Source organism: Periophthalmus magnuspinnatus, chromosome 9 (assembly GCF_009829125.3).
Source record: "Periophthalmus magnuspinnatus isolate fPerMag1 chromosome 9, fPerMag1.2.pri, whole genome shotgun sequence".
NCBI lineage: Eukaryota > Metazoa > Chordata > Actinopteri > Gobiiformes > Gobiidae > Periophthalmus > Periophthalmus magnuspinnatus.
The window spans coordinates 4,213,464-4,229,609 of record NC_047134.1 but is presented as its reverse complement, the minus strand read 5'-3'; the positions used below and the strand labels follow the sequence as shown (position 1 = coordinate 4,229,609).

At 37.6% G+C, this 16,146-nt stretch overlaps 1 protein-coding gene across 1 annotated transcript; it reads left to right on the top strand.

The window, feature by feature from the left end:
* The first annotated feature begins 4,206 nt into the window (after positions 1-4,206).
* On the top strand, positions 4,207-10,814 carry LOC117376682 (GTPase IMAP family member 8-like). The gene is made up of 4 exons (XM_033973206.2): positions 4,207-4,447; positions 5,031-5,079; positions 5,399-5,455; positions 6,455-10,814. The coding sequence occupies exons 2-4, from the start codon at positions 5,067-5,069 to the stop codon at positions 8,794-8,796; spliced, it is 2,412 nt and encodes an 803-aa protein (XP_033829097.1). The 5' UTR covers positions 4,207-4,447; positions 5,031-5,066; the 3' UTR covers positions 8,797-10,814.
* The last annotated feature ends 5,332 nt before the right edge of the window (positions 10,815-16,146 follow it).

Genomic DNA, 16,146 nt, shown 5'->3' with positions numbered 1-16,146 from the left:
GCAGCAGAGAGCACTGGAGTCAACAGCAGAACCTGTGCCTCACAAAAAACAGTTAATGTGGAAATGTGCAATGTGCTAATGTCTAATGTAAAGCAAGATCCTGTACCTTTCCTTGGAGATAAGTTTGTCCAAAGTTAGTAACTTCTGATCCAAAGCAAGTGGTCAGCCCAAGCACATTCTAATGGAACAGAATGAAGTTCAAGGACTACAGATGGAAATTAGCATTTTGCTGAATCTGGTGCAGCCATCTTTTAAATGTATCTGCACACTGTCCTTCAAATAAATAAATAAAATAAAAAATAAAAATAAGTGTTGCACAGTGGATCCATTAAATAGCACCTATTCTAATAGATCTATTTATTTTAAAATTAATTCTGTGCACTTAGAGTTCTTTTTTTTTTTTTTTTTTTTTTTTTTAAATTCCATAAATGTGTGTTTTTAGAAGCTGAATAATTATTGACTGTGGCTTTGTAATTCAGTTATTTGATTCCCCTGGTTCACAAAGAGGCTCACAAAATGGTTGCACAAACAGGAAGAACATTTTTATAGATGACAAAAATTTTGAACAACATATCTCCTCATTTGACTAGAAAAGTATTTGGCTGAAAGATACTCTCAGTTAAATGTATTTCCAATAGACTCAAATAACTTAGCAAACGTAAAAACAAATATAATGTTGAGAGACTTGAAAATTCAAAAGGAAGAGCACATCTACAAAACATATGTATCTGAACAGTTATACATAGTTCTTTATTTCCATGCTGACAGTTATAATATTGGACACTACAATAAAAAGGGATGTGAACAATATACAAATATATTACAGTGCTTACTAAACATGGGGAATCAGCGTTTAAATTTTATGCAGCTAAAACTTGGAACAGTCTTCCTGAAGATGTGAGACAGGCCTCTACTTTGACAATGTTTAAATCCAGACTCAAAACAGTTCTGTTTAGCTGTGCATATGACTGACAGGTTTTTATTCTGCACTCTTCTCTTTTAATGTTGATTTTATGATGATTATTTGTGATTATTTATGTTTGATTTGTGTGATTTTAATGTCTTTCTTATTCTGTAAAGCACTTTGAATTACCTTGTGTACGAATTGTGCTATACAAATAAACTTGCCTTGCCTTGCCTTGCCTTGCCTTACAAAATGTTCTGTCTCCCACAAGACAGTGTCATTTCTTACTCTCAGACATAACGTTACATTTTGGCCAAGGTCACATTTCACACTTCTTCACAATAGCTTTTTTGATACAGAACGAGTAACACCCACCCTGAGATGATTAAAAACACTGGTGTAATCGCAAATTGTTAGACTCTGCATTGACTTTGCATTTGATTCTGCTTTGAATTTTGCTGTACGCTGCCTTTAACCCGACTGTAAAATAAAAATCTACAGAATGATTCCCGAGCCTCTGCGCCTGTTTTTCTGCAACAGAACAGAAACTGACAGGGACTAAAATCAAACTTACTCAAGAGTCAAAGATCAGTCATCCTCTTGAATCCAAACTAGATTTAAAAACACGGGAAATGCAAATTACTTCATTTAATGCCTCTATTCCAGCACAAAGATATTATTATAGAGTTGTTTTTCAATAATTTGGGCTTTTTGAGCTTTTTTTGTAAACAATTTATTAAGTTTATCCAGAAGTTAATTGGACAAACAATGTGAGGTCTGTAGTATACTATAGGAAAGAACTACTGTGGCAAGTTTTGGATATACAGTGTGTCTAGTGATCTAATTTCATTGCTATACTTAAAAAAAAATAAAATAAAAATCTATATTTCATTGTAATAGGCCAGAAGATATTATCACAGATATTTTCCCGTGTGCTCCTGACCTTCTGCACCTATAATCAACAGGTTTAAAAACTATTTGACATCTTCAGTTCTCACAAACCATCACCCAATAACACAAACCACTATTGTGAAATAACAACTATGCTATGTGCTTATGGACTTATGACTAAAATGATATGCCCTTCATAATTTAAAGGCCCTGTAAGTTTTTGAAGCTTAGTTATTTGTAATTAAAGTTTAGTATAGTAATATAGTGTTAGAGCAATGTCGCCAATGTCATTTTATTCGATGAGCAGGTGTGATGACCCATTTTGGCATGTTGTTGGTTGAAAACCCTGTAGGAGCAAATTTCTTACTCATAGCAGCACTATAGTGAGAGGAAAGAATAATGTGGGTGGAGCTAACATTTCAAAGTGACCCATATTCTTAATTCATGGTCCTAAATCAGGTACTGTGCCTTTAATCTGTACATTTCATCATACAGCCTTTTAAATGTGACTGTGTTGTGTATCACCTGTAAATCTTGTGATGGTTTGGGACTTCAGCTCAGAGCCACAGTGAACATGTGTCTTCAAACCGACAGGTGGTAGCAGCAGAGAGCACTGTAGTCCCCTCAACAACCGCTCGCAAAACCTGAAGAAATTATAGTTTGTTTTATTTATTATTTCTGTTATGCCAATTTACCATTAAAGGTTAAAAGTGAACAACAGAGTCTAACCAGAGCTTGGAAAAACACTATATGATTCAGACATTACTTTCAGTAGAAACAAGACTGAAAAAGCGTTGACATAGTTTATTTATCGATCAACAGCGACTCTCAATGGTTGTCGAAGATTTTGAAACAGCACAGTGGATTCTCATAAGGAGAATCATTCAAAACACAATCATTATCAGACAAACTTTAATGTGAGGAATGACTTGGAATAGACAACAGAAAAAACAGAAATCAGAGAAAGAGTCTAAATTAATAAACTGATTATTAATAATAAATTTTTATGTTATATTTTTGTTCTTTATAGCCTTGGTGTTTCACATCTGCTGTGGAGTCTGCACACTGTAAACATGGGTACATAACAATTGTATTTTACCAGGTTCCAATCTAAGGTCTATTTTTTGTGTTGATAACCACAGTAAAAGAAACCTAGTCTTTCCATTCTCAAATAATCTGCCGTAGAATTTTAAATTATATTCTTTAATGTAAATACTGTCACCTTTTCCATTGTATCAGCCTCTGAATACAAATATTCTTGTTTTTTATATATATATATATATATATATATATATATATATATATATATATATATACATATATATACATATATATATATATATATATATATATATATATATATATATATATATATATATATATATATATATATATATATATATATATATATATATTGCTAGTATTACCAACATATTTTACCGCTTAATTGCGTTGTTTTATGGCAAAACCAAACTGAACCCACAAAATCCCAAACTGTAAAGAAAGTTTATTAATTTATATTTATTAAGTCACAAAAAACTATATAACTGGCCATTTTTCATCAATTTTATCAGTTGTGGTGCGACTTAAACTAAAATGTAACACCATTTAAACATCTTACTTCATCATCATCTTACTTTATCCCTAAAATACTGCACAATGAACACTGGCAGACTATTTAAAAAAGTTTTATTCTCCTATGTGTCAACGAATAGGCTCTGAGCTGTTTTTAATCACTTAAACCCAATAAAAAAGGTAAAAGTGGAAGCTGATTTTAGCGCGACGAAAAAAAAAAGGTGTTGCTATGGAAACCACCTCTGACCTCTGACCCCTGCTCTGACGATAAAAGAATATTAACTACAACTAGGAATGAGCAATTGTTATTTTTAAGATTAAACATTATTCTGTCACTTTCATAAACTGTAATATTCTTTGCTCACTTCTTTAGATGGAAAAAATAACTTAATATAACTATAATAACGCCTTTATATAAATTAATACATTAATTACTGCCAACACAAGGCAAATAAAAACGAAATATCTCATCTCTAGACCTAAGAGCAGGTCCAGGATTATATAAATATTCTCTTTTTTAATGTATTTTTTATTAAAATTATCATTCACCATTTCTACAGTAGTGGTTGCGTGTATTCTTGTATGTCCTTTGTTATTTAATATCTACGTTTCACAGTGTTGGCTAGAGTTCATTTACAGAGCTGAACGTTGATTTTTTTTTTTTTTTTTGAAGAAAAAAAATATATAAAGCTTTCATTCAAACTAACGAAAGCCTAAATTTGCACCAAGATTTAGCATAGTTAATGAATACGTGTGCATTTTAATCTCTCACATGTAAATATTCTCAGTTGACCCTTGACCTGCTCCTTATCCCACTGTCACTAATAAAAGTCTGTGATTGGCTGAGCGCTTGTGTCGCTGGTTTAATGTTTAATGTTTTGTGCGCGTTGTTTTCACGGATCATTGTATTTTCTCTTGTAGATCGTCTGATTGTAGGTTCGTCTATTCCACACTAAATCCATTTCTTTGCTGTTATTTTTTAATGGGACGATTATCCTGCGGTTTGTGAAGTTTGGATGTGAACACGACACTTTCACTTTCACACCGGACCAAATGACGCAGGTGAAAAGTCTCACGGTGAGTTTAACTAAATAAACCTCTGTATGGAGCTAATTACGATACGATTGAGCTGTAATGTCTAGTCTAGTTTTTGTTTTTAGCCAACTAAAAACAAAAACGAGGATCAGACACGTATCGTAAAGTTTTGCTGCAGATTCGTGTTTCCCTCGTGAACATTTTCCCGTCCACAGGATCCACAGCTCACGGTGAGGAGAATTCCGCAGATTCCTACAAACATTTTAACAGAAATTTGCCCAAAAATGTTTCTTGAACTTGCTATTGGGAGTTGTTACTCCTATATATGCGTGCGTTCAGTCTTTGATTATTATGTTTTTATATGAGGGTGATCACGTGATTATTTTACATTTGAGTGTTAAAATGAGACTGTACCAAGTGAATTACAATGTATGATAGTCTAAGTAAAAAAAAAAAAAAAACCCATTCATACCAGAAATTACATTAGATGGCAGGCTAATTAAATATGAAGAAACACAAGCTGCAGATAATGTGGCATAAAACTGAAATAAAAGCCTAATAAGCATTTTCATCATATTGTTATTGTTAAACAAGGTCATTGTCTTTTTATTTTCTTTTTTTCTAGTGCGAATTCACATGTTTTTGATGATCGATGTAAAACATGGCATGTCCAGGTAAGTCCAACTCCATAGGGATTCCTCTGCTCCAGTTTTCCCTCTCCTCTGCTCTTCTGACCCTCCTCTCTACTTTATCTGATCCTCTGCATCTGCTGCTCTTCTTGACCCTCTCCACTGCATCCTCTGCTCCATCTGACTCTCTCCCTTTGTATCCTCTGCTCCGTCTGACCATCCTCTCCTCTGCATCTGCTGCCCTTCTGACCCTCCTCTCTGCTTTATCTGACCCTCTCCTCTGCTTCATCTGACCCTCTGCATCAGCTGCTCTTCTGACGCTCTTCGTCTGCTCCTCTCATGCTTCATGTTTTTTACTTCACAGTGGCAGAGTTGAAGCCCCTGAAGCACAGCAGCAGTTACGAGATTCTTCCTCCAGATTGTGAGTCAAAACAATTCCACTGATACAACTTTAGTTCATTGTCATTTAAGCTGCATTTCCCGCTCTCACAAAACTTTTAGTCCATTGCTCGTATTTACACGCATGAATCTTTAGGTGAGGACTTTCTCAGACAGAAATGAGGCAGAGTAGACCGCCATCGCTCTGTCACATGAGATTGATCAAATATTTCACAATTAGATCAGATAGCATTTTGTCACAAAGTGCTGCTTTTACAATTTACTCTAAATTCACACCTTAAATTTTACCATACCCATAAAATCATGTGCATACTTCTGTCACATCAAAATGAAATAAGTGAACACTATGTAATACATTTGACCTTATTCAAGCCTGCTTTAAATCCAGGTGTGGCACAGGGCAGAGTGCCTTTGGTCAAACAAAAGACCATAAATCACAGTGCTGATAGTAAATGATTAGCTTTTCTCTCACATCACCTGATCGTTCATATTACAGTACAGCTCGCTCTCTCTCTCTCTCTCTCTCTCTCTCTCTCTCTCTCTCTCTCTCTCTCTCTATCTATCTATTTCTCTCTATTTCTCTTTATGTCTCCTCATCGGGGTCAATGTGTGACATTCAAGACAGACACATCAATATTTTACATTGAAAGATAACAAAAACATTACTATATTACTACTACATTACTATATTACTATTAAGTTCATTAAATTGTAATTACAAATAGCATGTTATAAAGCTTATCCTCAGGTACAAATGAATGTGTGAAAGTACAGTCGGCTAATTGTTGTTAAAAAACATGTTATTTTCTTTATCAACCTAAGGCCTTTTATGAGTTCACTTCAGTAAGGTAAGAGAATGGTCATCTTGTGGTCACTCAGCAATCATCGTCAGTAGCATGTCGGCATAGTTATCAAAATACTATTAATGAGAGTTAGGATAATGTTTAGCAATAGATTGTGGGAAATGTCTTTTCTGTCTTTATCTTGGTCTAAAAATGTTGTCTATTTGTGCTTTTTCCAGTTTTGGAGCTGAGGCTTGTTCTTCTGGGGAGCAGCTGGAGTCTGAGGAGCTCTGTGGGAAACCTTCTTTTGGGAAAGTCTGGGTCCATCAAATTTTTACCTCAATGTGTTAAAGTCAGAGAAACATTCCAGAACAAACCAGTGACTGTGATCTACACTCCAGACCAGCTCTTCTCCACCACCTCTCAACAAGAACTCCAGCCGTTCATACGAGACATTAAAGATCTGAGTGCCCCTGGTCCTCATGTGTTCCTGCTGGTTCTACAGCCTGAGGACTTCACTGAGCAACACAAAAGCAGACTACAGTCAGTCCTGGAGAGCCTCAGTGAGCAGGCCTTCCAACATTCACTGGTGCTGATGTTCAGGCCACAAGCAGAGACACCAGGGTCCATGGAGAAATACATGAGACAGACACATATAAGAGACATGATCATCAGATGTAGATACAGATATATGTGGATGCATCACTCTGATCTATATCAACATGATCTGGATCTGAAAGTATTTAAACGTAAAGAGCTGTTCTCAAGAATCTGTGACATGTTGAAAGAGAACAGTGGAAATCATCTGAGCCCTGACCCCTCTGAGGAGGAAGACTCAGGTCTGACTTTGGCCGTTGGTACAAAAGAGAAACCCTCTCTGAACCTGGTACTTTTTGGGAGGAGTGGAGCAGGGAAGACCTCAGCAGCTGAGTCCATTTTAGGGCAAGCAGAGCTCCCTGCAGCAAGCGGCCCAGGGCAGTGTGTTAAACATGAGGGAGAGGTGTGTGGGCGTCGGGTGTCTCTGATGGAGCTGCCAGCTCTGTCTGGAAAACCTCTGGAGGCAGTGATGCAGCAGTGCCTCCGCTGCATCTCCCTCTGTGCTCCTGAGGGCGTCCACGCCTTCATCCTGGTTCTACAGCAGGGTCCCCTCACCGACGAAGACAAGGAGGAGTTTGAAATCTTACAGAAAACATTGAGCGCTCAAGTCAAAGACTTCACTCTGGTCCTTATCTCCATGGAGTCGGATGCTGCTGAACCTGTGGACTTCTTCAAAGAAAGTGGTGTGGACCTGGAGGAGTTGTGTCAGATCTGTGGAAGAAGAGCCCTGTGTCTGAACATCAGGGACCCACAGCAGGTCCTGGAGGTGATGAAGACTGTGGACAAACTAACACAAGGGGGCACCAGAGCCTACACCAAAGACATGTTTACAGAAGCTCTAATAGAGAAAACACAGAAGTCTCCACAGATATATTTGAGCCAGATGGAACTGAGGATTGCTCTGATTGGTAAAAGTGGCAGCGGGAAAAGTGCTTCTGCAAACACTATTCTGGGGGAGAGATGTTTCCAACCAAAAGCTGCTCCAAAAAGAGCGAAGGCGAGGTGTGAGGCGGTGTGTAGGACGGTGCAGGGACGGCAGGTGATGGTGGTGATCACGCCCCCTTTATTTAACAGGAGTTTCAGTGAAGAGGAGCTGTCCAAATGCATTTCTCTGCTGGCTCCAGGACCTCACGCATTTTTACTGCTGCTGCCGATTGGGAACATCCACAATGAAGACCGCCGATCCCTGCAGCTGATCAGAGAGAGGCTCGGAGAAAAGGCCATGCAGTTTGTCATGATTGTTTTCACCAGAGGAGACGAACTGGAGAATCAGTCTTTTCAGAATTACATAGAAGAATGTGATGACTTTGTTAAGGAAATGTTAAAGGAGAGTCGGGGCAGGTGCCACATCTTAAACAATAAAGATGAAAGTAATTGCGCACAAGTTGCAGAATTACTGAGGAAGATTGACAAAATGGTGCAGACAAACTGTGGCTTCACCAAAGAAATGTTTGAAAGTGAAAGAAAAGAGATTCAGCATGAGATGGATGTCAAAGCGCTGAAAAACCAACTTACCGAGAACAGTAGAAGGTTTGAGCAGGAGAAGGCGCTGAGAGACAGGCAGCTCAAAGAAACAGAGGAGCTAATCAAACAGGAGCGCCGGGAACGGATGAAAGAGCAGGTGGAGGAAACGAAGAGACGCAGACGAGAGGTGGAAACGGTGCGTGTGGAGTGGAAGAAGAGGGTGGAGGAGGTGGAGAGGAGGGCTGGAGGAGAAGCCGAGGAGAGGCGGAGAGCGGAGAAACAACTGGAGCAGCTCCGCAGAGAGATGGAGCGGCGGAGGCAGGAGTGGGACAAGGAGAGGGCGGACATCTTGGAGAGTCGCTGTCAGGAGTTGAAGCAGAATCTGGAGGTGCAGTCGGAGAGCTACAGGCAGCTACTGGAGGAATACCTCCGCAAACGCAAAAAGTGGACATGGATTCTGTTTGTGTCACTGCTGTTTTCTTTGTTTCTGGGATATTATTTTCTCCTCAGCCACAACTGAAGACACGGGGCCTCCATCCCATTCTTTTAACACTCTATGAATATTACACTTAAAGACACTGAAAACTTGCAAACATACAGCACTTCAGAGTCACAGTGCGATCCAACATTTATGTAAATTTGTCTGAGCACATTCTGTACTGTACAGGAGACACGGCGTGGAGGAGACTGATGGACAGTGGTCTACAGTCCTTTAGCCAATCAGGACGCAGAACACAATGCACGCTCATACACTGCAAAAAAGCATGCAAAATTCAGAGGCCAAAAAACAGCGAGGCCGCTAAAGGTGAACCACGATATAGTGAGGGACAACTGTAATTGTACTTTTTTGAGTAGATATTTATACCTGTACTTGCACTTGTGTATAATTGCAGCCATATAATTGTAATTTTCTTTTTAAAAATAATTTAAGTTACTGAATATTGCACAAGTCCCAATTCTGTAATCCATGTCATGTCTGTGTTTGCTCCTTTCTATCACGACAAACACATAACAGCACTGAATCTGCAAGTTGTGGTTTAATATGACTACATTTAGTTTTACCCATTTTGATTGAACACATTTTGTATAAAAGTGTGATCTACAAAGCTTCTAAAATTGTGTGACAGGGTGACTAGTAACCAGTATTGAGTATTATTTGTCACTCACTTTTTACTTTTACTTAAGAACAATTTTGGCTGCAGTATTTGCACAGTACATTATTAGCGATGTATCAAATTTTCTGTACTCTTTTCACCGCTGCCGATTTTTCATGTAGTAGAGTAAGTCTGTTTAGTCCCTGTACAGATGCATTACTTGACGAAGATACAATCCAAATGTGATGCCATAGCAAAACCCCACGACGTAAAGCTGCACGATCTTCATTTAAAGCCCACCCACAGTTACATAGTTCATAGTATAATTTAATAACATTCTTATTCTTGAGTCTCCATTAAATATACCGAATGTTTATTTTACTTTCAGAAACATGTATTCTCAATGTGAGTGGGCTTGTCTAAATGGAGATCACAAAGTTTAAAGCCATACCGTGTAACATTCTAGAAAGCAAAGAAGAACATGTTCCTAGAAACAGTGGCGTAAAATTGTACAGCTCCTGCAGTTGTCATCACACAATCCCATCATGCACCTCCAGACCCCATACTGGCAGAGAAGCGGCTTACCATAGAAACTAACTCCATCGGCCAAAATGAACAAACCTTTTAGGACTTTCAGAGATTGTGGATTATTTTTGCTCACCGGGATGTAAACATTATCAAGTGTAGAAGAAACCGTAATCCTAACTCTTTTTACAGGATTTGTCATGCTCCAGATTGAAAGCAGAAGTGTTTTTCTGCAACTACACAGGCTGCAGCTAAGCGAGCCGTTTCATTAGATATGAATGTATTTTTATGTTGATATATTTTTGTTTATTTGGTTTTATTTTAATGATTCAACCATTGTTTCACGATTCAAAAACTGTATGTTTGTGTCTTGTCATTAGCATTATAGTCTATTTATTAGGGCAGTGAGAGTAGTCTGAAGAGAGATGATCCCAAAGGCATTTTTCTTAACACTGTTCATGTGCATAACATGAATTGACTGCTTAGAAATGTTGACTGTAGAAAATAAAATCCCAAACTAAAGTTAAAGCAATGTTATTTGTTTTTATTACATTGACATGGGTAATTTAGCTGCCAAGTAGGCCACAACATCTGCACATTAGTTAAAGCACTAACTTTGCTATTTCAACTGTTTCACAAAGTTTATTTCAAAAACTTTATTTGTCACAGACATCTCCAGGGATCTTTTGTGACGTGGTATAAGAAGGTCAAAAGTAAACCAGATGTCCTGTTATGGCAGAGTTAAGATGAATTCAATGCGATCTGTTCTCTTTAAACTTACACCCGTGCCAGGTAATAATGTTTAATCGGTTTAGTTTTAAGATAAATCATTGTCTATGATTTCATTTTAAAAAAAAGAACATCCAAAGGCAGACTCCTGGCCTTTATTACCACTAATTTACACCTATCAAATTTTATCATGCGGTGCAGGAACTCTATTTGAAACAATTATTTCTGTCAATCTGCTGATGAAGTAAAGACTTATCATAATTAATTCGCAATTATAATAAGAAAATATTTGGTAACATAAGGAATTAATTCAAGTACATCTGCAAAATGATAAAATACAATTGGTAAATGAAGTTAAATATCCTGGATTAGTTCTTGAGCCAAAACTAAAATTTGACAATATAAAGAAACCTAAATTGCTTCAAACTAATCAGACATTAGATCCCCAACCAGGCGACCCTGTCCTAAATCCATAGTGTGATTTTTTTCCCATAAATCTATACTGCATGACAGCATGGGCCCAGGCAGCTCCCTTAGACACAGAGTGCATCGGTTCAATGTACTATCAAAATCATGGATAGAAAACCAGTCCACTTTCATTACTGTCACATCCTTAAGAATAATAATAAGTCTTGAGAGCTTCAGCAATTTGTATTTAAAACAAACTCTATCCACACCTGTAAATAGTGAGAATGAGGTGAATGAATGAGCATTGAAAATGTTTAACTGTAGAATTTATAAAGATGATTAATGTTCTTATGCATTTTGAATTGTGTCTTGTGTGTCAAATAAATAAATACATAATTAATTCATGCCACAGTAGATTAGCTTTGGTCCAGATTTTGAAGATCAAAAGAAATAATTGTTTTGATTATGCAGTTTTTATAATTCAGTGTGGTAAAAACTGTGATTATAATTTAAGCCCAGTTAACTGTATAACTAAAAAATTAAGATATTTCAGAAAATCAGAGTGAAGTCAAAGAGATATGTGGTGTAGGCAGTGAGTGTTTGTTCATGTTTGATGCCGGGGATGCTTATTTCTCATCAGTACAGGACCTGGAGTAATGAACATTTAACACAGTCTGGTTGTATTGTCTATTAAAGTTTGATCATGCTTTTATTGTAGGGAGTATTATATCCAAGGACCAAGCTGGAGCTGTCTTTGGTACATTAGTGCTGGGCTTCATAAAGACAAAACTATATTCTGGTAAAAAAAATAACTCATTTAAAGAATTCCAACATGGGCATTTTATGTTTATACAGTGCATTTGACCCATCCTTCAATGTAGAGCAATCTGACAGGAGCAGTTCATGACAATATATTCGTATATTATTAATGCTGGATTTCAATAGACATCGCAAATTTCTATGGGCCAATAATATTTAATAGTGGGGCAAAAATGAATATTGTTAAAATGCTGATTTTTGCTGTTATACACTGTGTATAGTCACTAACAGAAATTATCAGGTTCATTTTACCTTTTGGATATTTCATGGCAAAGTACAATGTAATAAATCAATAAAAAACATTTCTTATATAAATAAATACACACACACACACACATATTATGTTGATGTCGAGAGGTTGATGTCGAGAGGTTGTTTTCTTGGTTCTCCTCTTTACTGCTCTGCATGTACAAGCAGGAGAAATGAGAGACCAGGATAGAGCCTCCAGCCCAAGAGGAGTGCTTGTCTCTCTCCATAACTGCTATTGTTGTGCTTATTATTTTGGTCTTAAAATGTTCGTATTGACCTGCTCTACATGATCCTGGTATTTTATTTCACTATTTTGTGCCTGAACCAAGATATGAACATTAATAACAGACAAATCAAGTGCTTTCTTTCCACAAGTTTGCTCCTGCTTGGTTTGATTTACAGCATTGCTTAAATTGGCTTATTGGTTGCTATGATACTTGGAACACAGCTCCAAATTTACCTCTATAACTGTGAGCCTCAATGAGCTTCATTTGACTGGAGCTGAACGCTGTAGGTGACGTCACACTCACTTAGTCCACTTCTTTATACTATCTATGGGGAGAACACGTGAAGGAGAAAAGATGGGCGACCCGCAACACCGTTTGATGGACAGGACATCTGATGGAACGCTCAACTCTTTTGTGGATTATGAGGGAGAGAGATGGGAGGGCATGAGAGAGATCCAAACTTCATGTCTGACACTAAACATTAATAAAATGGTCAGTATGTATTTTACCAAAACTAACAGAATTAAAGATACGCCACATCTTTGTTAATGGAGTAAAAATACATATTGTAAGAAAATACATATTGTAAGAAATATATTCAAAATTATTAATAATGCAGCTCCACCTCCATTGAAAATAATGCATTTAACTTGGTTCCGAACAAACTCCCTGATCCACTCGCTCCTCTGTGAACCCAAACTGCACAGGTCCAAACAGATCCTCGGCCTTTTTGCTCAGTCGCCTTTTCTTTTCAAACCATCAGACAGAGAAACAGCTCCAGACAGTCTGAAAATGTCTGTAGATTTGAATCATTTTACTAGAAATTTGAAAAAGTACATCAAATGTGTCAGGATCAGTGAACTTCATTTGTAGTGTTCTGTTTCACTGTAAAGACCTGCACATTTATTTATTTATTTTTAATTGGTTTGGACTGTAGGAAACATAATGTATTGGATATGGGAACATTTTATTTATTTTACTGTTAATGTTAATGTTGGGCTGACTTATAATGTAATCGTAATGAAATGTGTATTTTTAATATGTGTTCACATGCAGAGAAAGAAAGAAAGAAAGAAAGAAAGAAAGAAAGGAAGGAAGGAAGTGAGAGACAGTGAGAATTCTTGTTTTTTCAGGTATGACTTATGTTCAAAGATCAAACATCATTAACCCCTGAATTACTTAATAAAGCCCACTAGGTGGTGCTGTAGAGCCAATAGCATTTTTGTTTCATACGGATGGGCCCAGTAATTATACAGATATTAACCATAAACCCGGTGAGCACATGTGACAGTTAAACAGCAAATTCCAACATAGAACTCTGGCCTGTCCCCAGCTTAGTTTAAACTGTGAGGGATTTTACATGTGGTGACAGTGATTTGAGTTCAACCTGTGGCTGCCACATCTGTGTAAAATATCTGTAACCACCACAGGCACCCTGCTTTGAGAATTTTATCAGACTTGTAAATTGTATTATCATTAAAGCACTAATAGAGCCCCTCCCCCCCGTGTCATCCTCTGCCTGTTGCCTTTGGGGTTCACTGGTGCATCAGTCAGGTATACAGCTGCAGTAGCCATGGTTTTCACACATGGACATGGGTTACCAGATGTTATCCCCTCAATGGTGACTTCCCAGGGAAACATCATAGAGTTTGTTTCTAATTTCAAGTATCTTGGCTTTGTACCAGATGATGAGCTCTCTTCTAAAGCTCACCTGCAAAATTTAGTTCAAGAATTGAAGATAAAGCCTTTACTCTTCAAGCCTGCAAACGTATCTGCTACAGTTTTGTACTGCAGTTTCACTTTGGCCTAAAAAAAAGAAAATTTGAAAAGAAATCTGGTCTCAATTGATTTTTTTCACCTGGTTAAATAAAAGTTAATAAAATGAAAGCATTATTGCTGCTGTAGTAGTAGCAGTATTAGGCATAGGACACACTGAAATTTGGTGTCACAATTACCATGGCCAAAATAATTGCGATTAACAATTAAATCATGATAATAAAGTTGCAGACAGTTATGGATATGGATAGCAATCCTCTGGCTACACATGCATTGAACAGCCATGTGTTCAGCTGAAACAGGCAGGCACATTTGTTCATCTTCCTTCTGTCTATGCTAGAAAGAGGCCCACTGATGAAAGTCTTAACCCCCACTTTATCAAGATCCTCGAATCATTTAATGAAATCCTTTTTTAAGATTTCAATCTGATTCATTCCGGTGTCAACTTCACCCACGTGCACAATCAGCTGTTTAATTCCTCGGTGTGTTGACAAAACTTTTGGGAGGAGTTTTGTAATCCCAGAGACAGTGTGACTGGGGTACGAGCAAGTTTGGATTCCTCTGTGGCTCACATCTCTGATAGCACCGTCTCCTAACAGCAGTGTATCTCTGACCTTGACGTTTGGCACAAATCGCATGTCTGCCGCCGCTCTTTTCCCAACTTCATTGCTCTTGTTTTGTGACAAAAATCAATTTTCTGTCTGTGTCAGGGGTAAAATTCTGTTTGTAAGCTGTATTTTCAGTGATGTAACTATATTAGCATTGTCTTTTATCATTTGTTGCATTGGCTTGAATTTCTTGTCTTTACAAAGTTTTAGAAAAGACACAGTATCAGTTTAAGTTGAAAGTAGCAGTTTTTTCACCCTCTTCTCTGAATAACTGTAGGCTGCTTACCACTGGAAGTCATAGGGAGTGTCCGGTGACGTCCTTTTTCAGATTCTAAAACAAATATCCGTGCTTGTAGCTCATTAATTTGTTGTTGATAGTTACGACAGCGTTCGCAGAAAGAATTCCTTTAGTTTCTTCCCCTGGACATATCGCTGGGTCGTCAGAAATTGAGTAAAAAAATGTAAAAATGGTTTAAAAGTGTTGGTTTACTTTAAAGAAAATCATAACTAAACAAATCTTCCAGCACTGGAAGATGATTAAAAATAAAGTAAAGAAGGAAGCAACAGGAGCAAGCAAGGTTTGCGTCTGCGCTCTTCAGAAGTAGGAAGCACTCACTCACTTGAACGGTACATGAAGGGGTACTTCGAAAGGTGCAGCTATCAAATTGGGACATAGCTTTAGTGCTTGTGTGAAGGGCTTAAAAACCTGGACTACACTTAATTATCTGCCTCTTCAAAAGAGGTAATTGTTCTAGATATAGTCTCGCAGACCTCAGATAAAGAGGCCTGAGAGACTCTCTATCTGACCAGAGAGTCACACTGGATAGTGTCAGTGTAGCCTCCACTACTGTGAGGAAGCTTGGAGTCTTATTTTACCAAGAGCTCTCATTCACACCACATATAAACCAGCCTTCTTCCACCTGCGTAATATCACCAAAATAAAAAAAATCTTGTCTAAAAGTGAAAACGTTATCCATGCATTTGTTAAATCAAGACTAGACAAATACCTCCCACTAGACACACGCCCTAAAAACTCTATAAAAAGCTTTCAACTAGTTCAAAATGCAGAAACCAGGCTCTTAACAAGAACTAAGAGAAGACCCCACATCACTCAGTGTTGGAGTCCCTTCACTGGCTTCTGTTGAGTTTAGAAATAATTTCAAAGTTCTTCTCCTGACATATAAAGCCATAAAGGGCATGGCCCCATCATATTTGCAAGATGCTATAGTACCATATGATCCAAACACAGCACTCCGCTCTCAAAATGCTGGATTACTGGTTGTTCCTAGACTGTCTAAAAGCACAGTAGGAGGGAGAGGTTTCACTTACCAAGCTCCTGTGTTATGAAATCAGCTCCCTGCCCATGTTAAAGAAGCCGCCACAGTCTTTACATTTAAGACCAGGCTTAAAATGTTCCTCTTTGAATTAGCTTATG